Source organism: Mycteria americana, chromosome 22 (genome assembly GCF_035582795.1).
Source record: "Mycteria americana isolate JAX WOST 10 ecotype Jacksonville Zoo and Gardens chromosome 22, USCA_MyAme_1.0, whole genome shotgun sequence".
Taxonomy (NCBI): domain Eukaryota; kingdom Metazoa; phylum Chordata; class Aves; order Ciconiiformes; family Ciconiidae; genus Mycteria; species Mycteria americana.
In genome coordinates this window covers 2,914,910-2,941,561 of record NC_134386.1, presented here as the reverse complement: position 1 = coordinate 2,941,561, position 26,652 = coordinate 2,914,910, and the positions used below count along the sequence as shown (strand labels likewise).

General features: G+C 49.5%; 3 protein-coding genes across 4 annotated transcripts; 2 read left to right on the top strand and 1 right to left on the bottom strand.

The window, feature by feature from the left end:
• The first annotated feature begins 2,120 nt into the window (after positions 1 to 2,120).
• Positions 2,121 to 7,212, top strand: GIP (gastric inhibitory polypeptide). The gene is made up of 5 exons (XM_075522975.1): positions 2,121 to 2,239; positions 3,313 to 3,459; positions 3,798 to 3,929; positions 6,088 to 6,180; positions 7,170 to 7,212. The coding sequence occupies exons 1-5, from the start codon at positions 2,166 to 2,168 to the stop codon at positions 7,177 to 7,179; spliced, it is 456 nt and encodes a 151-aa protein (XP_075379090.1). The 5' UTR covers positions 2,121 to 2,165; the 3' UTR covers positions 7,180 to 7,212.
• A 1,026-nt stretch (positions 7,213 to 8,238) lies between these two features.
• Positions 8,239 to 12,529, top strand: SNF8 (SNF8 subunit of ESCRT-II). The gene is made up of 8 exons (XM_075522843.1): positions 8,239 to 8,345; positions 8,770 to 8,820; positions 9,391 to 9,529; positions 9,885 to 9,989; positions 10,728 to 10,800; positions 11,453 to 11,594; positions 11,761 to 11,835; positions 12,287 to 12,529. Exons 1-8 carry the CDS (start codon positions 8,292 to 8,294, stop codon positions 12,422 to 12,424), a joined length of 777 nt encoding a protein of 258 aa, XP_075378958.1. The 5' UTR covers positions 8,239 to 8,291; the 3' UTR covers positions 12,425 to 12,529.
• Positions 12,530 to 12,797: 268 nt separating this feature from the next.
• Positions 12,798 to 24,928, bottom strand: UBE2Z (ubiquitin conjugating enzyme E2 Z). 2 transcript variants are annotated; one of them, XR_012778614.1, is made up of 8 exons: positions 24,522 to 24,928; positions 22,596 to 22,668; positions 20,624 to 20,811; positions 18,562 to 18,673; positions 17,840 to 17,952; positions 17,216 to 17,306; positions 14,999 to 15,379; positions 12,798 to 14,857 (listed from the first exon to the last, which is right to left on the bottom strand). XR_012778614.1 is itself a non-coding variant. In XM_075522842.1 (7 exons), the coding sequence occupies exons 1-7, from the start codon at positions 24,848 to 24,850 to the stop codon at positions 15,209 to 15,211; spliced, it is 1,077 nt and encodes a 358-aa protein (XP_075378957.1). In that variant the 5' UTR covers positions 24,851 to 24,928; the 3' UTR covers positions 12,798 to 15,208. The 2 variants fall into 2 exon arrangements, 1 of the variants encoding a protein (XP_075378957.1); XM_075522842.1 differs by having other exon boundaries at positions 12,798 to 15,379.
• Positions 24,929 to 26,652: the final 1,724 nt, after the last annotated feature.

Here is a 26,652-nt window from a genome sequence, read left to right as displayed (position 1 = left end):
GTTTCCTCAGCACCAGAACCAGCTGAAATCCTCCGGGAAGCTTCAGAGGAGGAGAAAGGTAAGCAGCTCTATGTCAGACTCTCTTTTTAACTTTTTTTCCTCTTTTTTTTTCCTAAGATAACAGTGGGAGTGAACAGTGCTTGAGAGCGTCAGGCAGTAGCCGTAGCAGAGCAGGAACAGCCCGTACCTTTGGCTGAATTTTTCCCGAAGTGGCACAAGACCGGGCGTTTTCTCGGTAGCTTTGGCAGAAAAGACCTGCAGCAGTGTACCTGTGGGGTTGTAAAGGGAAAGATCGTTATTTCAGAGGAGGCTTCAGTACATGGCAAATGAGGAGAAATTGGTTCTTAGCTGCTTTTTGGGACCTCCCAGCTACGGATAGAACAGGGATAATGCTTCTTCCAAAGCAGACAGGGTTGCACGGGGGACTGGAAGACCTCTTGTAGCAAAGATCCCACCAGTTGCTCCTCCTTTTGGGAAGAAGTCAAATTATAGGATCGAAACGGTGTAGGGATCACAGCAAACTCTGTGCCAGACAGGGCTAGCAGAGCTCCACTACTCCAGTTCAGTGTCACACGGGCAAAGGGGTCTTGTATTAATTCAAAAATGGTTTTTCAACAGTCTCTGAAAATGTGGACTGCTTTTCCTCCCTGTTCGGGTAAATTCTACAGAGAAGGAGTGCTGCCCTTTCTTAAAATTAAGGCTCCAGTGCATTTCCTCTCCTAGCATCATAAATAATTACCCTAAGCAGAACAATATTCTTGCACAACTTGGCTATTTTCAGACCCATCGTCGTACCCACAGTCACATCACCGATATATGAAACGAAAAGCAAACAAGAGGGAAAACCTCAGTTATTTAATCATGACTTTTTTTTTCCTTTCTCATTTAAAATACTCCTCGGCTTTTTGTATAACGGAATTTACTTCTGCTGTTAACACACTCTGTAACTATTTGTCTTCTATTGCTTTAGGTCTAAGTATTTTAGGGATTTTGCCAGTGTTCAGAATATTACACCTTTGCTTTTAAGAGCATTCCTCAGAACTTGGTGTATCTGAGATAATGTAATGCATTTAGTATTTTTCTCACAGAATAGGAAGGGCTGAAAACATTTGTAAAAGCTGTCACAATTTTCCAGAAATAAAAACCGCCACAATTACGAACAACATCCAAACTTGCAAATTCTCGCTCTCTCCAAAACAATAATTGGGCTGTTGGAAGAGTGTAAATAACTACTTAGAGGAGTAAAGTTCTTTCATTGTACAAATACATTTTTGAAGGATGCGATACTTGAGTCCTGATCTAGACCTTTTCTTTTTGTTACTGTATTATTCCTGTTAACAGCAGCTCTCCGTTGCAATGCAGTTTCCAGAAATAGCTATAACAAAGAGTGAGGTGAGGGAGAACAAAATATATCTGTGAGCCATGATCAAAACCATTTTTGTACGGAGTTTGCAGAGCTGGAATAGTAATTAAAAGAGCTCAAATGTCCAAGGGCTATTGAGCCGAACTGTGGACATGAGGACTAGGAACAGCTTGAAACTAATAAATCTTGGAATCCAATCCTGTCACTGTCCATGGGATATTTTTCATAACTGATATTTACTGACTCTGGCTCCAGTCCCTACATGAGGCATTATCCATCCCAACGCAAAATCTCCCAGAAATTAGATCAGGCTCCTAAATCCTGCAGAACCGCAGTGTGGGATAAGCAGGATGCCATTGCTACTGAATTGCCTGATCCAACGTACGTTCCCATTCACATACTCAAGACTGAATCGACCCTTAAAGCACAATGAGGTACCCACAGGGTCAGCTTGTAAACATGGAGGAAGACAAAGCCCTTGCCTCCAGGAACGAGCAACCCACAATGAATTTGATGGTTACAATAAAAGTATAGGGAACCAACATTAAAAGACACCACGGTGGGAAAGAGCATTGGCATTGAAAAAGTAATTTAACTGGGAACGGCAGAAGAGGGCTTTGTAGGATGGAGAAGGCTGCTCGAAGCACAAGGACTGAAGAAATACATTTACAAGCACAGGCACGTGCCCAACCACCGCGCATCCCTCTGGGTTGACCGTCCTCTCGCGTAAGTCTCCCATGTGTTATAGGGGCCGGACATCTGGATTGCCCTCTGCTTTTGAACAGAGAAACCAGCCAAGAAAATGATGTCTTTCAAAGTTCTCTCTCTGCTCCTCGCTTCTCTGGGCTTTGTTTTGATGGAAGAAAACGTCTCGGGGTAAGTGTTTTGGAAAGCTCACAGTGTATTTTGAGCCTTTTCCAGCTCCCCACCGGAGGCAAATGGATTTTTTCCATTGGTATCTTGGTAAGTAGGTGAGAACATGAGTCCTGAGGTAGATCTCAGCTAATAGAGACAGCTAAGCGTACAGAGATGAGCAAATGATAAGAGAGATATCAAACCAAAGCCCTGAGCCTTTGAGCCAGAGCCAGGAACTCCCAAGTTTTCCCTACAAACTTCATGGCTCTGGGTTAGAAGGAACAAGCTGGAAGTCAACCAGGAAGAGAAGACGGTTGGCTGAGAACTAGAAACGAGATGTAATCATCTCGCATGAATGAGGCTAGGGGGCATCCAGTATTTGGAAGCTTCTGAAAATATGACCAGTTACATAAAGCAGGTATATAATAAAGACTTTCCCTCTCTTTCCCTGACTCCTGCTCCCAAATTTCCAACTACCACCTGAGAATAGCCAAGAGAATCCTTGTTAGAGCAGTAGGAGCTGCTGAAATCCCAGATAATAGTACTAAAAAAGGATCAGCCTTGAAATCTTTTGCTAAGTTAGATAGGCACCGACTCTGTCTACACTGTCAGATGAGCACTGGTCTCGGGGTCAGCCCTTGTCTCCTGCCATCCACCCCTGAGCCTCTCAAGGACACAGGAGAAGGTTTCCTTGCCTTAGGTGTGCAGCTCACTGGAGGAGGGAGCCTGAGCACACTTGGTGCCTTAGCTCGGAGCCAAAGTCCATGCGAATCAGGCTACGGGAGGGAAAACCACACTGACTCCAGACTATCAGCAAATATCCTGAGCTCATCTCCTCCCGAGTTCTCCAATCTGAGCTGCAATTGCGTTAGCAGCCAGCAAAATGGATGGGGAGCATGCTAGCCCCTTCTCTGGCCATCTCCTCGTGTTACAGTGCGGGAAGAGTCACCTGGCCCAAGAGAGATTAAAAGCGATCACACAACCTTGCCGACTGTAGGGACCGCATGGGCCACCACACGTAACCCAAGCAAAACTCTGCACGGCACGTGCTCCCGCTCTGTGCCGGACTCACTCTGTCTCTGCTCTTACCCCAGCGTAAGTATAAGGACTCCCAGTGCCAGACCAGTGCAAAGACGCTACTCTGAGGCCACCCTGGCAAGCGATTACAGCCGCACGATGGATAACATGCTGAAGAAGAACTTTGTGGAATGGTTGCTAGCCAGACGGGAGAAGAAAAGCGAGTAAGTGTGTAGACTTTCAGTGCTCCTACGATCCAAACTCACAGCTGTCGTCAGCCAACTGATGGCTACAGAAGAATGTAGAGCCGAGTATATTTTTCTTGGACTGCAGCAGTGATTCTCTAGGGAGTTGGTTTTCTTTTTTCTTTTATTTTTCTAAGTCCTAAAATGTTTCTGGTCTGTCGGCACACAGAACAACTATCCCTCTCCCTGTCCAAGACCGCCTTCTTCTCTGGCTGCTGGTAGATGGAGTGGGAGGGAGCTGGGTTTTGTGGAAAAGCAGCATTTTGGCACCCTCTTGTGGCACCTCGGGCTGATACCTTCCCATTTCGCCTTTCCAGCAACATCATCGAGCCATACAAGAGGGAAGCTGAGCCCCAAGTATCAGCTGCGAATGGCCAAAGATTGGACCTGGGCACCCAGGAAGCCAAAGACTTCTTTGCCTGGCTTCTGAAAGCCAAGAAAAATCAGAGGTGAGATGGGAGAATAGAAAGAGAACATCCGGTCGCAGGGAGGGATGAGGTCCCCAAGGGTTGAACTTTCGAAGGAATGTTTTGGGGCAGTTATCGATGGTAACGGCGTCACATAGGAAAACGAGAGGGTTTTGATTTCAAAAGGAAATTTCGCATTTTGCAATTCTGTCTCATGAGTGAGGAAAAGAACAAAGACAAAAAAAAAAGCCTTTCTAATTTTGAAATCTCTCACAAAATACCAATTTCAAAAATACAGACCACTGGGGTCTTTTTTTGGTTTTGCAAATGTCAGCACAGCCTCATCAAAACCCAGCGCTTTGATAAGGTCAAAGCACGGACTTTTGACAGGGCTGAAGCGCATCCGCTCCTCTAACATCACCGAAACGGAGAAGTCAAAATGAAGTGCTTTGACCTAATCAAAACAATGCCCTCTCAAAAGAAAACTCTCCAGTGAAAACAAGATGAAATTGATACATTTCTGCGAAACATTTTGATTTGATCAAATCAACCCACAGGGGAAAAAAAAAAACCAACCAACCAACAAACCCACTCGTTCACGCTCTCAGCATGTTGACCGGTTCATTTTTAAAAAAAGAAACAAAATACTTCTTGCCTCGTATCACCGCTACAAGCTCTTGTTACGAAAAGCCTGCCGTCTAAACGTGAAACCACGCAGGAGAGCGATGCCTGCCTGACCCAGCAGGAATTTCCCAGTTTGTTTCTGATCTGTGCCCTTTACCGGGGACACTCGGACATTTTTTTTTTTTTTTTTTAAGATGTAATCATCTTAAAATCGTCATGATCACGGTAACGATGGCGATACGAGCTCGCTCGGAACAGGTACCTCTGGGCAAGGTAACCGAGCCCATATGGAACGCTCTGCTGCTGCAGCTCGTGCCTTCGTTCCCCAAGCCATCTGGCCGAGAGCACGCTCGTGTATCTCAGCGCTGCGCGGCTTTGTGCTGTGTCAGCATATCCACAGCCTGTCAATAGCCTGTTTCACCTCCCCCAGTCTTAGCTTATGTCACAAATGTTCAAAAAGCAAATTAGACACGAGTCCAAAGAAAAATCTGTTCTCAGGCACTTTCTATATTTAAAAAAACCCCACCAACAAATGAATGAGGGATACATTTCCTTCCTTTAACATGAAGGGGATTTTACAAAACCTAACAGGTTGCTGCTGCTTAGTCCTAAAATGGTGGCAAGAAGGAAAAAAAGGCACTTACCGCACACAGCCCACATCCTTCAGGCTCAATCCTAGTGTCTTCTGGCAAAAAAAATGGAATTACTAACTACAGGGAGTCATGGGACAGCCACGCAGAACAAGAATCTGGGGGCATTTGTTGTCTTTTACAGCCTTTGCATGAAAACTGCTTTAGAAACCAGGGTGCAGGGGATGACCCGGGGTGGGGGAAATGAGCACAGTTATGGTTCACAGAGGTGTCTCAGGCCGAGCGCTCAGAAAATCAGACACTGGGAATTGCTAGTCATACGGAAAACACAAAATCAAAGAAACGAGGGCTTTGAGGGATCTCGGGAGGTCATTCAGTCTGACCTCTGCTCCAAGGCAGGATCAACGCGCCCTAAACTGTTCCTGACAGATGTTTGTCTAACCTGTTTGGGGGACGGGGGAAGGGAAACCTTTGCTGCTAGAGATTAATCAGCTTGACTAGCTTCATTTGAAAAAAAAAATTGTTTTCTAGTGTCTCCCTTAATCTCCTTAATTGCAAATAAAAAATGCGACTTGCAGGGGAAAGTCCTTCTTGGAAACAAAGACTTGCCTTTGTGAGTTTGGAGCGTAGATGCTGCTTCACCCACGCTCTGCCTTTGTTTTTGATGCCTGCTGGGTCTAAGAGGAGGTGGGGTGCAGGGGGGGGGGGGTCACTGAACCGTTCCTTCTCGTCCCCCAAGCCTGACAGACATGTCACTGCTGGGCAGCCCAAACATGCCAAGATCAAGGCACTGCTGTGCGCAAAGAGCTCACCGTGTCAAAAAGAGGTGAAAGCTTTTTGTGGGTTTATCCGAGTCAAAGATATTAGAAGACAAGGAAAATAAAATATCCCTGTGAACTTGAGGGGACTGGGATAGGAGGCTGATATACACTGCGTCTGGACTGTTGCCTCTCTGCTGTCTTTACGGCATGGCATATTTCTTGCAGTTTTACCTCTCCGGAAGGTTCCGAAGGTTTGAAGGATGTTTTGAACGAGGAGTTTCTGACATGGCTCATGTCGACTGATCTCTGCAGACCAACGTGAGTGGCTGTTCTACCTATTCCTGTGGTTACAAGCATCCCTACAGATCCCTTCCCAGCCCTTGTCCCCAAAGGTACTTGCTGCAGCGTTCAATCCCTGAATTTAGGATTTCTTGAGATAACCACCGAGTGCTTACAGGGCACAGCTCAGCTGGATTTGACTGGAGAGTTAAGAGCTCTGGCCAGAGTTTGGTTCTGCAAAAGTATCTTCAGACCATTGATAACAACAAAGACATGGGGGAAGACAAATTTCAAACAATTACTGTCTAGAGAAGGGAGGTTCGTAAATCCTTTTCCCCTTTCTAATGAGAAAAAGAGGTGTTCATCAGACCACTCACAGGAAATACTTTTTCTGTGCATTGTGCACTGCTATGAAAGGCATTCAGAGAGAAACACAAGAAGCTGAGATGCAAGAGGTGCAGGGGAGGGCCCCGAGGAGGCTCAAGGGAATGGCAAGCCCATCCTATGCTTAGTTGAGGAAAATGAAGGCTGAGAGAGACAAAGTCACCATCTATAAAAAAACAGAGCGAGAAAAGAGCTGTTTATGCTAATGGCAAAAGTTGGCACAAGAACAAAAAGGGATGAGCTGGCCATGAATAAATGTAGGTTGGAAATAAGAGGCAGCTCTGTGCTACGGACAATTCCATGCAGCTTGGTCAGACAATGTGAACTGAGTGGCCAGCCAGCAGGCCAGAGAAAACAAGTAACTGTTGAGCTCATGCTGCAGCCTTTCCTGCGGAGAAACACTTATTTGCATCTCTCTCCTCTAACCAGTTGCTGATTTTTCTCAAGACTTGTAGGTACGTACTATTAGATACCAACTTTGATACACGCCTTGCCATCAAAATGGATTTGCAAGGTATCAGAGGGGGCTGGAGGGTAGAGAAGGCAGTAACTTATGCCTCGTTTCCTGTAGGAACCAAATGAAAATGGGTGAAGTGCAGTATCACAGGAATTGATGTTTTTCTCTCCCATTTCTGCTTTGGTAGGACTGTGTAACTCCAGAACCTTCCCGAGGAGCTCCCTCTTCATTCTATCGAGACACATGAGAAGGAGGCAGGTGTCTTATACTCACTCTGTTCTGTGCATATTGTCTATTTTGCTAATGCAAGCAATAAAGTGTTTAGTCTGAAGCTAAAATAAGAGTCAGATAAGACTTGATTTGGGGATGGGCTACAGAATATTACTAAATTGCTAAAAAAAATAAGTGTCCTTCCAAACAAGGCTCCTAAGAGCCACAGCACACCTTGCGTCAGTGAACTGGCCTCCAGCTGGCTGAACCATACACGCAAAGATCCCGATCGCAGGGTTCCGGTTTGGGACCTGCCACTGGGCCGTGACTTAAAAAACGACGTTGGCATCGCCCGTGGGTGGTGAAGGTCAGCTCCGGCTGCAGAGAAACGAACCCCGGCCGAGGGCTGGCCCTGCTGAAACCCGGCCGGGAGCCAGCCTGCCCTTCCAAAGGAGTCCCGAGGACCTGCCCTCCCCCAAACCGGGGTTCCCCTGCACCCCCTGGAAGACACCCTCCCACAGAGGGGACCCAACCCCCCAAACAAGGACTTACCTCCAGCTGGGGGGGGGGTCTCCCTTACCCAAAGCGGGGCTTCCCCCACCCCGGGGGAGACGGATACCCCCTCCAGTGAGGGCTACCCCCACCCCGGGGGAGGACCCCCTCCCACAGAGGGGACCCAACGCCCCAAGCAGGGCCTCGCCCCCACCCCGGGGGGGGACCCCCTCCCACAGAGGGGACCCAACGCCCCAAGCAGGGCCTCGCCCCCACCCCGGGGGGGGACCCCCTCCCACAGAGGGGACCCAACGCCCCAAACAGGGCCTCGCCCCCACCCCGGGGGGACCCAACCCCAGCAGGGTCTCGCCCCCCTCCCATACACACACACAAGGACCCCCGGCGCGGTCTGAGGCCCCCAGTGCCCCCCCCCCCCCCAGGCCCTCGGGGGGTGACCCGGGGGGGGGGGGGGGTCCCCGTTACACGGGGGGGGGGGGAGACACAGCAGTTGGTGCCCGGGAGAGAGACCCCACCCCCTGCCGTGCGTCATCGCCGCCTGTCGCGGGGAGATGACGTCAGGCGGAGCGCGGCGGGCAGCGGGGCCGGGATGCACCGGCGGGGGGTGGGCGCGGGCGCCATCGCCAAGAAGAAGCTCGCGGAGGTGAGGGGAGCCGGGACCCCGCTGGGGAGGGGCCGGGCCGGGCCGGGCCGGGCCGTGCCAGGACCCAGTAGCCCCGGGGGAGGTTGCCAGGCCCCGGAGGGGTGCCGGACCCCACCGGTCTCGGGTGGGGAGCTGCCAAGCTCCGTCGGTACCGTGTGAGGGGGGCCAGGCCCCTTCGGCCCTGTGGCGGGGGGTGCCAGGCTCTGTGCGGGGCCATCCCCGTCCTCACAGCTGCCGGCGCCAGCCCTGCTCCAAGCTCAGGGTGCCCCGGGCTTCCTGGCAGCCTCCCCGCTTGCCCAGGGCAGCGGGCCGGGGGTCCTCCTGCTTCATCCATCTTTAAGGAGCATCTCCCTCACGCAGGTTTGGTTTCTGGTTCATCTGTCCTTCAGCACTGTCTCCCATCATCCCGTTTTTCCTCCTGCAGGCGAAGTACAAGGAGCGAGGGACGGTCCTGGCCGAAGACCAGCTGGCCCAGGTGGGAGATCCACCCCTGCCCCGGCAGCGGGAACAACCGTAGTCGTGGGCCCAGCCGCAAACATGGGCTTCGTTTCCCCCTTTGCTTCGGTGTCCAGAGCATTATCCACGAGCAGCGTGGATAATGATGGCAGCCATTAGGCTGCCTTTCCATCAGAGAGCTGTGATGTTTGCTACAGATCTCGCTCTGCCTCCTTTCTCAGTACCTCAGCAACATCTCATTTCTGTACAGCTGTTTCTGCCCCAGGTACATCAGAGAATAACTGCGTCCCCCTCTTCTGAGCCTATCTCCTGGTTCAGAACAGCCCTTTGCCTTGTCTTATCTCCACTGATACTGGTCTGTGTTCAGTGTTAGAAGTGTACAGGTGGAGAATTCTGATTCCATCAAGTGATTTTTATCTCGTTTCCTTCCTTTAAGACCACTGGGACCGTCTGCGCTGGGCAGGCAGCATGTCAGAGACCCGTTTCTTGAGGACTCTGCTCGCTTAGTGCCTGTCGGGTGCTGTGTTTACAGAAAAACTATACTAAATAAGTGTTAAGACAGAAACGCTTCTCTGCAATTCTCTTTCAGATGTCTAAGCAGCTGGACATGTTTAAGACTAACTTAGAAGAGTTTGCCAGCAAACACAAGCAAGAGATCCGTAAAAACCCCGAGTTCCGGGTCCAGTTCCAGGATATGTGTGCCACGATCGGAGTGGATCCTTTAGCATGTGAGGAGCAGGCACCGGGGTTAATGCCTAAGGATTCATCTCACTGTTCTCATACTGTAAACAGCTCGTAGCGAAGCTGAAGTTTCCTTGAGGAAAGCTGATGCTGGTTTGATGCTTGGGGTTTGTGAATTGGTGTAATGTACCGTTGGGTGTTTTTTACTTAAAGAGTGGGGGAAAACGGGTGGAGATAACCAAAGTGGAGACTCTTCACGGACAGCTCTGAGAGTCCTCACAGCGAGGTTTGCGAGCAGTCTGCTTCGCACCGGTAATTGTGCGAAGCAGACTGAAAAAGAAAAAAAAAAGGAAGAATATTTTTGCCAACGGTCCAATCGCTTTCCCCTTTCTCACTTCACAGCCGGTAAAGGATTCTGGTCGGAGATGCTGGGAGTTGGAGACTTTTACTATGAGCTGGGTGTGCAGATCATTGAAGTTTGCCTGGCTCTGAAACACAGGAATGGAGGTGAGGATCCCACTGCGTCTGGTTTCTAGGAGATACAGTGAATAGGAGGATACCTTTTCCCTGTGGAAAATGAGTCGCATGGCTCAGTGTAGTGTTCTTTACTAGATTTCACATATTACTGAGATGGCAGTTCTGTCTTCATTGTCCCCAAAAAGCCTTGTTTTATTTCTACAACATGTTACAGCTACACCACTGGTAATCACCTGCCTTCATTGATTTCTACAGAAATCAACCAACTCTGCCCTGTTGAGTTAGCAAAACTGTAACTCACAGTATCACGGGGAAGGGCAGGGATCAATGACAATCTTGAAGGATTACGAAACTGATAAGTTACTGCTTTGAGCCTGGCAGTAAGATTGTCTCTAAAGGATCACAGCAATATCCAGAAGAGTTGGAATACCAGTGATAAGTGCCTAATGAAAAGATAGTAGATGTTCTTCACTCCAAAAGGGCAATCTGAGACCAGGAATGGGCTACAGCAAAGCCAGCTGAAACTTGAGTCCAATACATTTGTGGGAGAAGGCAACAGCTGACTGCTGCATGTTAGTTCTGGGAACAGAAGTGACTCAATGCTTATCTCACCCAAGGCTTGATACTGGGAACAATGAACAGCTGCTTGTAAAAGGGAAGGCAGGGGTGAGCCAGTGGCAAATGCACAAAGGACCCTTGACTGCTCTTGCTGGAGTAATTTTGTTGCTATGCAGTAATGCTTTCCTGTCCCCTTTTGTTGACTCTTAGGTCTGATAACGCTGGAAGAACTTCATCAGCAAGTGCTGAAGGGAAGGGGGAAGTTTGCTCAGGATGTCAGCCAGTGAGTGTCTATGGCACCGGAAAGGGGAATCAAGTAGCATTCGGGGAAGAAAAGGGGGTGACTGATCTCAGCAGCACTTGAAGGTGCTGCTGTTACTTGGACTCCAAATTTAACTTCTAGCAATGGAGCCACTTACATGTGATCTACAATTAATGATTTAACCGTTTCGGAAAGCAGCAGTGTGCTTTCTCTGGGAGCCCTAAGGTATAAAGGACTGTTGCCTTGAGCTGAAGACAATTAGTCCCCTGCAAATCCAGTTCTCTTACTGCCACAGTCTGCTGAAGCAGCTGTGGTCTCCTGAGCTGTAAGGAAGGGGCTGATATGTGTCATTACAGAAGCAGATTTTAGGACACAACTCACCATGATCACTAATTGGGGCTGAATCTTAAAGTTTAGCACTTGCAGCTCGGGTGCTACAAGTGTGTCTCTAATGCAAGTCTGCACTTCTGAAGGGGGGCACAGATATGCAAACTAATTCTGAATTGCTTTATAAATTTTTTTCAGCTGTTGATTACCTGAAACTGCAGCAAGCTCCAAGGAGCTATTATTGCTCATAGCTTCTGCATGTCAAGTCTTCCTCATTTACAGAACATAGTGTGCAGTTTGAGAGAGGCTCTCGCTTTAAAGCCTTGCATTGACCTCTGCTTCTCAGGGATGATCTCCTTCGTGCAATCAAGAAACTGAAGGTCTTGGGGAATGGCTTTGGGATTATCCCTGTTGGTGGAACATATCTGATCCAGTCTGTACCAGCTGAACTGAACATGGATCACACTGTCGTCTTGCAGCTGGCAGAGGTATTGAGCCAGGAGATTTTATAATACAACCACCTTGAAAGAACCTTATTGCTTCCATGACAAGGAACTGTGATTAGACCAGGCCTATAGGCAAAACTGTCCACACTCCTCTAAACTACGGACTTAAGTTGATGATAAGCACACAGTATTTTTCCTCTCATTTCAGAAAAAGGGCTATGTAACAGTCAGTGAGATCAGATCCAGTCTGAAGTGGGAGACGGAACGTGCAAAGCAAGTGCTGGTATGTATGAAGGTCTCTTGTGCACAGTGGAGTTCAGCGACAGTGTAGAGTGACTGCTCCCGCAGCCCTGCAGCAGACGCTTTGCTGGGGCTGTGTTACCATGGCATGCACAGGGGATCCTAAGCTGGCTGGGGGACCAAAGGCAGAGTACACACTGTGTAAACACAGACTGAGGAAAGCAGAGTCTCGGAAGCTGCAGATATTCCCGTGGCTTCACTAATCGCCATTAAAACTTGAATCTTGTTAGCTCAGGTCCTACATAAACATGCACGGTGGGCACAGCTGGATGTCTGAACTATATTTCTCCCGGTCAAGTTGAGTAACAATTATTGTAGCCCAAGTTCTACACCCTCCCTTACCCTAGAATAAATGTGGGGTCAGGCCTCTATTGTGAATGATTTCTCAGCTATTTAGTTAAGTTTCACTCACAGTTTCCGCTCTCTTTGTATAGGAACACTTGCTGAAGGAAGGAATGGCCTGGCTGGATACGCAGGCAGCAGGAGAACCTCAGTACTGGCTGCCTGCTCTCTTTACAGAGCTGTACTCTCAGGAAATCACTCCAGAGGAAGCCAAGGAGGGAATACCTTGACTCCTACGTGTTCTGTGCCTGTATATAATTCTTCTTGTGAGGTTATTTGTATATCACCTGAAACACAGGGACAGCGGACTTGAAATAAAAGTTTTGTAAAAAGTGTCTAGCTTGAAAAGTTTCATAGGACTAATTCATACGTGCTTACCTCTGAATTTTATCCTCTGTTGTGGGTGGAAATGCCACTTGCCATTACAGACCACTAATTGCCTTGTCACAGCAAGAGGAAAATTTTATCTAAGCTGCTATTGCAAGTGCAGGCTCAGAGGATGCAACTGTGACTCTAGCTAAAGAATCTTGGAGCCAGCAGCGACACTGAGAAACTGTTCTGTGGTCCTCTCTGCTCTGGGAAGGAGTCGTTGTTCCACTAAGGAGTACCAGTCTAGATTCTGCCAAAACAAACTTTATTGCACAAAAAAAAAAAATCTTATGTACAATAGTATATAAACAAGGTATCTTAGAGTGACTCTTGTGCATATATTTTCAACTCAATTAGGTCTAAAAATCTGTTGCTAAAACATCTCTGCCTAGAGCAGTCATTTGAGGATTGTCACTTTGAAATGGAAACATTCAGAAATGGTAGGACAGACAACATTAGAGCTATAAAACTAATACTTCTCTTTTACAGCCACATGCTAGTTATGTGAATAGTGTCCACAATAAGGCATTTTCTTGTTTCGTTGTATCGGTGGATGGTAACGCCACATGCATCACAAACAGATTTCAGAACCAGCTCTGCCTTGGGAAGGCAGCAGAGTCACAGCTCTACCCACAATGCTACTGAATGGTGAAAAACAACGTGACATTTACAATGGGATTAAAGAGGCTGTAAAGTAGCACACAGCTCATGACTTCTCAGGAGACCCCTCTGCCTCCCTGAGACCTCATTTCAAGGTGAACACCGCTTTATTTATTCTCATCTGGTGTATGTGTTGAGTGAGTCCTATGTAAGTTCAGCTTTCCCTCGAGGGAAGACAGGGTTTAAGTCTAAATCAAGCCAATGACAGACCCAGGGGAGTTTGCTTGCTAAAGGGAAAAAAGGTTCCCAAGTTGTTAAATGGCACCTTAACAATTCCAAAATGTTTCCACCTTTCAGCTTTTCAGAGCTGCTTAAGCGGCAGCGTGCAGGCTTCTGAGTTCTGCAAGAGTTGATATAAATCACAGAGACTGAAAAGAATTCAGTGACGCATGGGGCATTGCCTTTCTGTACAGCGCACGGCAGGGGTCTTTTGGCCCCTCTATTCTGCGCTTTTTTTAGAACAAAGATGACTGCGTTGGAAGTTCTCCCAGCACCACCAGGAGTCTGAAACAGGGCCGAGCTGGTGGGAAGGTGTTTAAGGAAACTGGGAGAGGGCCCAGGACAATGTGCAACTTTGTGCTTCGCTTTCTATCAAAGCTCCCGTAAAAATAATAATAATAATAATTAAAAAAAAGTAGATTAAGCTCTTTATCAACAAAACATTACACTGCTCCAATCAATCATCACCAGGCTCATTTACCTGGAGAAAGTGGGTATTTCACCTCCACCCAAGTTACACTGAACACGTCTTGATGTAATGTCGCTCGCAGCCAGCAGACACCTCTCCAAGAGGCCGGCCTTCGCTCGCAGTAAAAAGCTGCTGTTTAAAACGTTCAAAGCACTGAAGTGTTAAACTTTACGACACTCGGCTAGCTTGCGCTCGGCCAAGTTTGGCAAAGGAATTTGTCAGTAACGAGGCGTACACCTCTGAAGAACTCCACCCAGAAACAGTGGCTTCCTCAGCTAGAATTGCCCCTTATTCTAGCGTTTCAATCTGATGGATCAAGGTAGCAGCAGGGAGTGAGGTGGCAGGAGAAAGAAGGGAGGAAAATAAAATATTACACTGAGTATAGAGAGGTGGAAAGCAAAGAGTACTTCAGTTAAGGAAACAAAACAGCTCCGTTCAGAGCAGCCAGAATAAAATATTACTAGAATGCTAAATTCAAATCAACACCTTAAAAAAATAATACACAAACTAGACTTATTTTTAAGTGCTCCCCCCATCTCTGACCAATGATTTTCTCACCTTCCCTTCCCCAAAACACCAGGATGAACACACCTGCACTCGATTTATGGATTCTTGCAGTTTCCATTTTCATCCGCCCCTTTGCGCCTGAAGTCTCAGTGGACAAAGTCACCCAGGGCTTGAGTAAAGCTTTCAGAAAGGAGCCCAGATTCCACCACTGCTCTTTATCTTTGGTCTGTCTAGAACAGTGTCTAGAAGAAAGACATCAGGTAGATGGGCTCCACAGAGCAGAGAGGCTCCATCTCTCCCAACCCACGCAAAAAGGTTTCACCTGGGCACACGGTGCGTGGGCCCTGTCATACCCTGGACTCATCAAAGCGCTCCCACAGCTACAGCTCCACGTTCAGCATGGCCCCAGGGAAGGGCTCACTGTCTAGGAACAGAAAAGCTGTAAAGAGAATTTGCAGTCTAGATCTCATTCTTTAATCAAATGGAAAAAAAAAAAAAAAAGAAAAAAAAACAACCAGTGTAGGTGTTTCCAAAAAATAACCTGATGCCACATGCTCCAGCTTTCTAGCATAGTAAGTACCTTTAAAGAGTAGCCTGTCACAAGCTTGGCTTTGTCTAGCATGAAGTCTTCTCGTTCAGCGTTATCCACCAGAGCAGTAAAAGGAGACAGAAGATATCCTGCAGTTTTCTCCGCTCTGGCATTGGTTTGGTTGTCGAGTCTGTCAGGGGTACTCTAGAGTGTGAAGACAGAACATCCCCACGGCTTGGCCTCTCCACTCTTAACGCAGCTCTAAGCTTTAGAGCAACCTTGAGTGTCTGTCTCTGTCTCAGAGGAGCTGCTCTCAGAGTCTATTTCTGTATTCTCCTGCTGGTGTTTCTCTTGCACCTTCTGCCGAATTCCTTGCAAACGCACTAATAGTGACTGATAGTCAAAGTGGCCTCGTTTTTCACCAAAAGGATCCTGGAAGAAAACCAGAGATAAGCCTATTAATGTAGACTGTTATCCTTCTGGCAAGAGGCAGAAAGAAAAAAGCTGCATAGTAACTGGGCAACAAATGGTCAAGGACTTAAGGGTTACATCCCATCTTATGACAGAGAGGCCCCTAAACTTTCCACTGTCATGGCAGAGGTTGAAGACTGAAGATAATTTCTGTTTGGAGTCTCTTTTGGGAAACCTTACAAACCCAAGCGAACTTCAAAAACACGTGAAAGGCCAGGTGGACGTGGCTTGGATTTCTACTAGCAGCTTTGAGGAAGTAAACTGTTTCATAGATTTGGTCTCAGGCCCACTCCAAAGAGGCAGGGAAAACATTACAAATGAAAGCCCCTAAAATCCAGAGGCCAAAGACTTGACCACACTTTATATTAGTGCTAAAGACCCTTTCCAAATGAAAGCATCACTATTTTAAATCAAGGCCCCCAGCCTGAGATGTAGCCAAGTCAGAGGCAGAAAGTCTGTGGAGATTACTTAACATTTACTGCTTTTATCCCCATCCCAGGTCGAAGCCACGTTACCAGAGCTATATAAGGTGGTGGTGGAGTTTACACTGTCCTATCTGATGGGAATCTTTGGTACAAGCCAACATGTGGCCCCAGAGTTAACAAGACAGCACATCTGGCAAGCGCTCAACTGATACTGAGCCTGGAGCGACTTCATTTTAAACACAGGGTAATGAAGACAACAATGCCATCTCTCCAGCGCGTTGTGTTCATGCTTCCTGCACTACTATTTACAAGTGAGCAGAAGACAGACCACAGCAGTCCCTGCCTCTGGGAACTGAGCACAACACAGACCCAGGCCACAATCCATAAACCCATGGAGAAAGCAACTGAGCCCTGGCTCCTTGAAGAAGGAACAAGAGCGGGCTACACCTGACAATCCTCTAATGTCACCAAACTTCACTACACAGCCTTCAGTTCAGTACTCCCTGCAGACACAGACCTTCCTTATGGGAATTTCTCACTCCAAACATCGACTCTGCTGCTTTGGGAGTGCTTTCAATTTATGAATTACACAGCCAGTGAAGGCACTGACAGGAAAAAAGGGCTCAGAGACACAAGATCATTAAATCAACCACCTCCATCTTTTCTTAGCAGTGGAATTTCTCAATGAGTCAGACAAGAGGTGGCTGATGAGGGAGGAAGACACATCTGTTCATATGCAAATAGCTTGGCAATCTATTCTTTAAAGTCTACTTTCCTGCAGAAACAAGCTCCTGTATTGAACCTGTCTAGATGTGTCTGCTGTATTGTCACTCTTCCCCCACCCCTTCCTCCTCCAGTAACTTTTGACTCAGTCAGCCACTTTCAATCTCATCTGACAGAACAAGGAGAGTCAGAGAAAAGTTCCTATCTGCTGTAGGAGCACAGGAACCTCAGAAAAAGAGAAACTCTAGCAGTGACCCAACAGGAAAATACTGCAACAGAGTTCAGTTGCCACCAGCATTGGACAACTGGCATGTGCCCTCCCTGCTTAACACCAAATCCACATGAAAGCAAACTGTACCGGTTCCACTGCTGAAAGAAGTACCTGCTTGTCTGGAGAGTGGCTCAGGTCCAGCACTCTGAGAAGTCTAACAGCCTTGAAAAGACCGTACGCATACTCTGAACTCGGGGAAGGTAGTGTTTTATCCACAGGAATGTCTCAGTTTGGTGATTCAGAGTTGGAATATACAGTTCACAGAAAAGATCCAGATCCACCCCATCCGTCTATGTGCTGTACATTGTTGTTTGTCACTAACCACACACCCTTATCTAAGGCAGCGTGTTATCAACAAGAAAATTGTCTGCCACCCACCTGCATTGTCTGTCCTTGGAGATAAAGTCTCTCTTTACACACCCCTTCATAGAAGTCGTAGTATTCCATGAAGGATTTCTCCATTACACCCCTGAACGCAACGAGAGAGCAGTCAACACAAAACGACAGCGTTACAACGGTCACGTCATCCAGGGTGACCCCATCCCACTGAACTCCAGTTCATGTAATCAGTGTGGATACGCGTACAGGGTGTCCCAGACAACTAACAGGGTTACAGCGAGGCAAGGACACAGAGCGAGACGAACCGCAGCATCACTGCAGCTGAAGAGATTCTGCACATGTTTCCACAACAGCTGTGCTCCCCTCCCTCCGAGATTTTTTTCTTCCCATAAGACAAGGCACATTTATACTCAAACACAAGTCAGAGGATGCAGCCATTGTGCACATTAGCACAGCCTTTGTCAATGCACAGCTCCTGGGCTCCACACAGATGCAGCCATCCACTTCAGGGGAAACAAAACCACTCTTCGCTGGACCAGGGAGAGTTAAAGACTCACTCTTCCCTGGAGCAACTCTCAGGATTTCAGGAAGGGCAGCCAGAGAAGTTTAGTCTGCTTCCCCACACCCACTTTCTTATGCTCCCTCCATGCCTCCTTTCCATACCGTAATGGCTCAGGACAGGGACACTTTCCTTCCAGCATGTCGCACACTGCTACCCGGATGGTCTCATGCCGAATGCATTCATTATAGTTCTTGCTGTCCCCAGGGTGCCTCTCCTGGAAATAGAATTTGGGCCAGTGAGTCCACACAACTGCAATGGCTCTTCATCTCTCCCTTCTGGGCCCGATGAATTTCACTGGTGCATGAACCCACTACAGTTTTGTCTGTTCTGTGTATGCTGAGCTAATTTATATGGCAAATGAAAAGCTGGCAAGATTTTACATGTCTCCAGAGCCTCAGACTCCCACAGCTTTGGAGACAGGTCAGCTGATAAAGTTAGCACAGAAACCTGCCTCTCTCCGAGATGCTGGAGACCATGAAAACCTGAGCAGTTTGGTTTCTGCGTGACAATGTGTCCCAAGGAAGCCATTTCAGGAGTCGTGTAGCAGAGAAATGAAGAGCCATCTCATCTCCCCGGCAACTTCTCGAATGCCTCTTGTTCTTCTGCTACCTTACATATACGTGAGCTAAGCAGCCTGCGGTTCGGAGCTGGCTTGCAACTCCCCCTCAAGCTCTGACTAGAGGCAGAGCAAGCTGGAAAAGAGCCAAGCGACATAACCTACTTTTGTCCCCATTTCCAGAATGGGATTTGCCACCAGGAGCAAGGTGTGGAGGGAAGAGACAAACAGCTGCAGAACCAGAGATGATCCACCTCAAACTCTCACCTGCTCAAAGCCGGGTTCATTGTGATAGGGGTTCTCAGTCATCAGAGACTGGATGGAGATGAGGACTGAAGAGATACTCTGTGCTGGGCTCCATGCAGGCCCGGTCCAAGTGCTGAGGCATTAAAACAGAAAAGCATCAATTAACAATGCAGGACTGGCCCAGTGAGCCCCACCCCTCCAACTACCAAAGATCAGAAAGCTTGGGAAGCCACATCTATACCTTACTGAAATGGGACAGGAAAAGAAACAGCTGCTACAGACATAGAAAGCACTGGACACCAAGAAAGTTTTCAGGGTCAAAGTCGTTTATTCTCTCAACCAAATGGGTACTTTAGCTTGAGCAAGACAAGAGAGGCTGGTAAACTTCATTCCACTGCTAACACACGCAGGGCATCACACAAGAGTTGAGGAAAAGTAACATTTCCAAGCGTTTTACAGGGCACTTTAAAACTACGGCTATCATCTCGCACAGCAGCCTGGAGCAACGCAAGCTACCAGCACTACCATAAGTCAAAACCAACAACTCTTAAGAACCGAAATCTGATTTTCAAGACTCAAACAAGACCATCACTTGCGCAGTCCGTCACGCAGACACTCAGCACAAGGACTGCCATCAAAAGCACTAATGGATGCTCTGCTATAGGAATAAGGTGCCCATTTCATACACACAGGGTAGCAAAAACCTTTGCATAGAACAGCGTAAGCAGAAAAAGCTGTTCTGCTGCTTGCCCTTAATATCCTAGTTTCAGATACAGACCTGTCTCCCTGTGAGCTGAACAAAGATGTGCTGACCCACATATGCTCTTCCTAAATCCTTTCAGTTGCAGTTCCCTCTGCGCTTCCCATTTCTGCTAAGGCCGAGGCTCTTTGTTCACTCTTCAATAATTTAGCTTCCATGCCAGGGCTACAATTGCACGAGCAACGAGGCAGCTTGCGTGGGAGCTGCTAGGCATTCAGACCCCCGAGACAGGGACATGCCCTACACATCTCAGTGCTTTGCAGGTGTTGGCATCCAGCTCACTGGATCAGGAAGACTCCTGTGCCGAGGAAGGAGTTTCCCAGCACAATGCATCTCTCTACCAGCCCTGAGGCCAGTATCTATCAGCTGACGGGTATCAGCTACTTGGACCAACTTTGGCGTAACTGGCACATGCACAGCGCTGCTGAAACCATCCCAGCAAAGGCAGTCTTATAGCCACATCAGCGCTCAGACTCCTGTCGGTTGACCAAATCCCGACAGCAATTCAAGCCGTCGCTGCCCCTTCCTCACCTGGCTGCCATTACTACCTCTCTGCAGCAGAAGGAACTACGTACTAACACCCCAGCTGCACCAGTCCAGAGTCTCAGCTAAAGCTTTTCTTTACTGGCAACTGAAACTGTCACAGCTGGGGTTGGGAATATCACACCACAACCAAGGTTCCTCTGGCAGAGCCGTAAGAGCCATTCAGTCAACCAGGACCTTCACATGTTTAAAAATCAAGCAGGTGAATAACAAGCATTTGCAGCAGCGGAGCCTGTTTGAACAGGCAGCATGGGAGCAGCGCTTGTAAATCATTACACCCACCGCTCAGCCCCACATACTATGTGTAGGTGGAAGCCCAGAGCAGTCAAATGGCTCTCAAGGAAGTTCTTAGCGGCTTTTAATTTTATTTATTTATTTTTAAACCCACACAGAGAGAGGAAATTAAAACCACAAAAACCTACATTCAAACAACGTTAAGGATCAAGCTGCAAAGCGCAAAAGCGGAAGAAACACAGTGCTCGGGCCGAGGCTTTGCAAAGGGAAGCAGGAGGAAAGCGGCAGCATCCACTGGACTTCGTGCTTCCCCTGCTCCGTTCTCAGGTGCTTTTAAAGACAAGTTAGACTCTTATTTCAGTAGAGGAATTTGTGCTGCTTTACGACTCTGATTCTGCACATGACTTCACAGAAGCATAAAGGTGCATCCAAGCACACGTCTGGGGCAAGATCAGGGCACAACGCGCTGAGAAGGATGCGTGAGGCAGAATACAGCCTGCAGCCACCTCCTGATTTCCCATCAAAACAGCCAAAGTCTCCTCTTACCCTAGAATACTCAGGCAGACTTTCCCATTGCGGTAGAAGTTGGGGTTAAACCTCACTGTGTTATTTCCCGTTGTCATCAGTTTGACCCTTGGTGGGTGGATGGGATAATCTGGAGGACAGCGAAACAGGAACAAGAAGAAACCCCCTTCATAAGGCGTGTCAAATGGGCCTGTGATCAATGCATGAATCTGGAAAACAAAAGCCCGTCTTGCGCACCACTTCAAAATTGTGCAGCACCGTCAAATCCTCAACAAAGCCAACCGAAGGCAAGAAATCTCCACCCAGGCAGCAGCACGGAGGCAGCATCTTCCACAAGCACACGCCATGTGCAGGCCATACATAACCCTCCCTCCTTCCCTCGTTAGCCAGAGCCACTGCTGCGCACTTCTCTCCCCTCTGCCACGCTCAATGTGCAAAGCAGGTTTCCAACGCAAGGTTTGGCCAGAGTCCACCACAGCTGCCTCCCATACATCTCTATACAGTCCAAACCAGACTGAATCACAGTTCAGCTGGTAAGCTCTGCTTAAAAAAAAAAAACAGAAAGATTTCAAATATGAAAAAAATCTAATTTTAGAAAGAAAAAAAAATTCAGAATTTCTGCCAAAACTAGAGCATTCCTCAATTTTATGGTCTCGTGCTGATTTGGTCTTATTAAAACCAATCACTCAATTTCCTCTGCCAGGATCCAAAATTAAGACCCTATTCTCTCCATGCTAATTACCCTCAAAGATCCCAGTTGTATACCAGGAAATCTACTCCCTTTGGGCTATTAGGGAAACTTACTCCCCAAGTGATCCAAGCAGTCTCCTTTAACGATCCTCGTACCTCCCCGGGATTTCAGTTAAAAGCCCCGAGGCTGGCGTTCTACAAACCCGCATTTCCGTCGAAGGGCATTTTGGCACTTTCAGCTATCCACGCCGAGGGAAGCCAGAGCTGCAGCTAAGTGCCCCAGGTAGGAGTTGGCTGTGCAGAGACACTCCCTTTGTGCTACCTCCAAAAAGCCAGGGGCCCTAAGTCAGGCAGGCTGACTGACGTGGGGGATGCCACATTTGTCAGGGGGGTGGGAGAAGTGCGCAGCAGAGGAAAAAACCAAAGCAACCTCACACGCATGCACGCACGACTCTCAGGAACCAGCCCAGCCAGACCAGCTGATACTGGCTGGAGAAAGGGCAGCACCAGCCAAGAAACACAGTGGATCAAGAACACCGTTTGAGCAACTTCTGCCTCCCAGCTCACTGCGTTCTCTCTGACATAATCGGAAATTCCCAGTCCTGGAGAGCCAGGAGGGGAAGAACCGGGGCAGAAGAGGCCATAGCCATGCCAGCGTCCCTAGAGAGAAGGTCTGCTGGAGGCGATGCGGTGGGAGCGGCTGCGTGGGTCAGACCTGCACGCGACCCTGGTACCTGTGAGAACCCGGCGGGCAGCTCCACAGCGGGACAGGGCTCGGGTGCAGGGATGCATCTCTTTACCAGCTCACAACAATTAAACATCTCCAAGTTCCACAGGCGGATTATAGATACTCCAGCACTGCTTGTGGCTAATGGACGTTTCTCATTTCCAGCCTCTCTGAGAAGCCCCCCATGGCCAACAGCTTTCCATGGAGCTCCCTCTTCTTTGAGCTGCTCTATTGATTGTTTTCAAGCATCAGTAGGACTAAACAAGCTGGATCAGCACACCCTACTGGTTCACAGGGCCACTAAAGCAGAGCTGGCTTTATCTGTGGAAGCTCCTCAGATCCCTGTGATGGTATCTCTCCACAGAGCCAGCTTCCTTGAGAGCCTCCTCCCATTTTAAATGCAGCCCATCTCAATGTCACCAAGAAAAATGGAGCCTCATTATGCTCTTGCAAGACTCACCCTGACTTCTCTCAAAACATTAAGGGAATACTCCATTTGGGCAGACCCTTAAAGCAGCCATCAACAGCAACATACAGAGAAGCGGAAAGTTGAACCAGCTCCAAGTCTTCTCTTACCTTGGTCATGTCGTGGGGATCAGGCACAACAAACATTCCCGGGGGCGGTTCCTTGTAAATGGACATGATATCCCTGAATAAAGGAAACAGGAATTAGTCAAGATCTCCCTTGACGTTCATCAGCCCTTGAGGCACGGAACGTTCTAGATGACAAATCTGTGCGCAGATACAAAGGGACAGACTTTTAAGATGGAAACTTGCAACCTGCAAAGAGCTAGACATTTTTCTTTTGCCTCTGACTGTTTTCTGGCTGAGCTCTTTCAACTTATCCCCAAAAATAGCTGAGGCATTTCAAGAGCACAAGCAGCATTCAGTGAATCAATACACGAGGCATCAGACCAAGGCATCAGACCTGGACTACCTGCTGCCTCGTATTTTACCACAGATCAGCTCCACTGCGTAAAACTTCAACCATAAACTTCCCCTACGGTAGTGGTTTAAAAGTTCTCTTAGGTGAATTTTGTTGTTTAAAGGATGACTTTCCCGCCCCATGTTTTCCTTCTTCACACTCAGACTATTTACAGGATCCCTTTCGTGTACCCAGTCATTTGTTTTCCCCAAATATACCGTGACTCAACCGCCTTTGAAAACCGTTACTGCTCTGACAAATTTGGGTTTAATCAGACAGCCGGTTCAAGAGTAGTTCGGATGCACATACACACTTGATCGCAATGGCCTTGTTTCCTTCGGAATGGGGACTAAATGAACTGAAAAGTAATAAATCCCCTACAACTCCCTGCAGTTTACAGATAGACTGAATGGCATCCATTACTTTTCATCGCCAAAAAACCTCCCTCCCCTAATCGGAGCTGCGCCCAGCTCCAGGACAAGCTCCCGCTCAACTTTCCCATTTGGGAAGCAACCAGAGTTCAGCGAGGTTCCAGGGCGAGAACAAGTGCGAGGGCAACAGGTGAGCCTCGCCTTCCTGCCTACCGTTACGAAGTCAGTGCTTTTGGTGTTTGGATTGGAAAGTGCCCAAATATCTGGTGCCATCTTTGGAAGACATTACACAAGCTCTAGAACAAGGATGAGCAAGAGCCTGGCAGGCAGCAATACTTGCTCTGAAGGAAGAGGAAGAAGTTGTTGAAACAGTGCCAGCATGTCGAACAATACCAGACCATATTGCTCGTTATACCGAAGGCTATCGACACGCCAGGTTTAACCAGATGATCCTTTAAAGGGTCAGAGCAGCCAAACGGGTGGGCACCAGCAGGAAGGAGGATCGCTACGGGCAGGTTTAGGATAAATATCTTAACTCGACCGTTGATGGGGACTGAGAAGCCTGCTCCCCTCCCCATTTAACAGCACGCCCGAGGAGCAGCCAGCGATCCCGAGGGCAGGATTAGAGCCGTGCACCAAGGAGCTCCGCTGCCAAACGCCCCAGCAACAGCAGACGGAAAGAGAGACCCTGGATGGTGGCACAGGGGTCCACAGCTCCAGGGCAGGCGAGGTGTGATAGACTCCATCCTCGCCCAAGCACCTGGCCAAGGAGAGTCCCGGGGCACGGTGGGGACCGGGGTCTGTCCCCAGGAAAGCCCCAGGACACAGGGAGGGACCGGGGCCTGTCCCCAGGCCCGAACCCAGCTCTTCGGGACCGCTGGCGAGGGGATGGTGAGGCCCAGGGGACAGTTACCGCCCCGAGGGTACCGGGGACGAGCCAAGCGCCTCTGCCGCCTTACGAGCCTCGGCTCCGCGCCCGCTTTCCGCCCGGGCAGCCCCCGCAACAGACGCCGGGGCGGGGGGGCGGGGGGGGGGGTCCCCGGCCCACAGCCGGCTAGGCCCGGGGGAGCCCCGCGAGGCCGGCAGAGGCGAGGACCGGAGCCACCCCCCAGGGCCGCTACGGGAGCCGGCACCCGGCAGCGCCGCTCAGCCACCGGGCCCGGGGCGGGGAGGCTCCGCCGCCGACGGGCAGCGCGGCTCTCTCACCGTTTGATCCGCAGGAGGCAGGCCGGGCTGGGCCGCTCGCTGTCCCAGTCGCCGCTCACCGTGGGGTCCCAGAAGGCGGAGTGCGTGAGGAGCGCGGCCCCCGCGGCCGCCGCCGCCGCCGCGATGGGGGCCCCGCCGCTCCCCGGGGCGACGCCGGCGCCCGGCGTCGCAGCGCCGAAGCCCGCCGCCGCCCACAGCTCAGCGGGGATGAAGACGCCGGGGCTCCCCGCGCCGCCGCCCGGGCCGGCCGAGGCACCGCCGCTGCCCGCCGCCGCCGCCGCCAGCACCGCGGCCGGGGCCGCCTCCTCGGCGGCCGGACTCTCCGCCATTCCGCGCCCGGCCTGGGGGAACGCCGCTTCCGGGACTCCGCACCAGCGAGTCCGCCGGCCAGAGCGGCCCCCGCCCCTCGCCTCCACCACTGATCGCCGGCCAGAGCGGCGCCTCCCCCGCTCCCCCCTCCCGCTACCGGCGCAAGCTCCCCCCAGCCACCATAGAGTCTGCCCCCCCCCCCCCCGGCGCCAGAGCGCCCCTTCCACAGAGACGCCTCATTCTAGGCTAGAGTGTAACGCTGCGAGCAGCGCGCCCCCTGCCGCGGCGGGGGTCTCCGGGGCTGGAGGCTGCAGAAATCGTAGTTTGGGGCTTTTTGGGCGGAAAAAAGCTCTGTTGGGAAGCGGCTGCTGCAACAGACTCGCTATCAGCCCGCCTCAGCATGCGGAGGGCACCCACAGCCCTCCCCGGGGCACACACCCTCACCCACCAGCCTCAGGAAATGTTCAGGAAGCAAAACAGCCTGGCCGGAGCGGTGTGAGAACGGGGAAACCGTTACTGCGGCTCGCAGGAAAGCAGCAGCTCTGCTTCTGGCCTACAAGGACCATCTCACCCCTACAACACCTGCCAGAGCCGCCCAGAAGCACTCGGTTACTTCCAGTAATAGCGTGCAACCGCGAGTGAGCGATTTTAGTTCCAAGGTCACTTTTGCTTTACCAGGGATACAACAACAACAAAAGTTATTTATGCACAGTTTCAGGTGCGTAAGGGAGAATAAACCTAACTAGCTTAGACGCAGGTAACGGTGTTGTTTTCCTGAGACCTGTTGTTTCCTGTTTTCTCTGTTGTTTCCTGTTGTTTCCCAGCGTGGAGTGCCTGACGTGCCGATGCTACAACCCGCAATCGACGCCCAGAGAAGATTCCCAAAGCACGGTATTGCCGGTGCGGGGTTACACATTTGTCCCCAGGAGCCCAGCCAGCTGCAGATGTAGCATTTTTCCTCTCTCGTTCAGCCAGCGAGTCTCCCTCAAGTTCTTTTTGATTTCAGAGCCACGTTTCTCCAAGGAAGTTTTTTAAGCGTCAAATTCTTCTCAGCCCCCCTTCCCCTCGCAGGGTGTAAGCAGCTATTACAAATGAAGGAACTGAGCAGTTCCTGCACCACGTTCATAGCTCCAGGGAGGTCACAACCCTGCTTCAGAGGCTTTAAGCGTGCAGAGTGGCTGCATTAATTCAATTACCTAAAGCAGATCACCAGACAAGCTCCCCCAGTGCTCCCCTTCCTACCTTAAAGGCCCAGCTGCCTTACCCCAAGGTTCAAGATTGAGGTTTGATTTTAGAATTGCTCCTTCCTAGTATACTCCAATCTCTAAAACAGCAGAAGCATATAACTGGCAGGGCAGGGGGAGAAAAGAAATGTAACTCAGCTGTGGTCCTTTGTGTAAACTGATGAATAGCGTGGCCTTGAAACCAGCTCTTCTTTGTGAAAGAAGAAAATTCAGATGCTTACCCTCGTGTCCTTACTGGTAACTGAGTTATGCAAACACCATTAATGCACTTTAAGCACACTCACCTGTACCCATCACCTCTTCTACATGCTGTCTTTCAGATGCAAAAGAAAGACGTGTGGCATTTTCAACAACGGTATGTGGGGAAAACCAACGCTTTGTCAGCTCACCTAGAAGTATTTGCTTTGCTAGGGCAACGTTTGTTGGGATTTTGGCATAGATGTGAGCTGTTCAAGGACATCCTCTCTTATCTAGCTGACTTCATATTCGTTTTCCTCCCCTCCCACCACCATTTCATATTCCCCTTCTGCTTTACCAGTGGGTGCCCCCATACCTGGGATATCACCCTCTTCAACCAA

Coding starts and splice junctions, on each gene's coding strand:
- GIP (XM_075522975.1), top strand. CDS start 2,166: ATGATGTCTTTCAAAGTTCTCTCTCTGCTCCTCGCTTCTCTGGGCTTT. Junction 2,240..3,312: donor ATGGAAGAAAACGTCTCGGG/GTAAGTGTTTTG, acceptor CTCTTACCCCAG/CGTAAGTATAAGGACTCCCA. Junction 3,460..3,797: donor AGACGGGAGAAGAAAAGCGA/GTAAGTGTGTAG, acceptor TCGCCTTTCCAG/CAACATCATCGAGCCATACA.
- SNF8 (XM_075522843.1), top strand. CDS start 8,292: ATGCACCGGCGGGGGGTGGGCGCGGGCGCCATCGCCAAGAAGAAGCTC. Junction 9,990..10,727: donor TCTGAAACACAGGAATGGAG/GTGAGGATCCCA, acceptor GTTGACTCTTAG/GTCTGATAACGCTGGAAGAA. Junction 11,836..12,286: donor AACGTGCAAAGCAAGTGCTG/GTATGTATGAAG, acceptor CTCTTTGTATAG/GAACACTTGCTGAAGGAAGG.
- UBE2Z (XM_075522842.1), bottom strand. CDS start 24,850: ATGGCGGAGAGTCCGGCCGCCGAGGAGGCGGCCCCGGCCGCGGTGCTG. Junction 18,674..20,623: donor GTCTGCCTGAGTATTCTAGG/GTAAGAGGAGAC, acceptor TTAATGCCTCAG/CACTTGGACCGGGCCTGCAT. Junction 15,380..17,215: donor TCCAAGGACAGACAATGCAG/GTGGGTGGCAGA, acceptor GTTTTCTTCCAG/GATCCTTTTGGTGAAAAACG.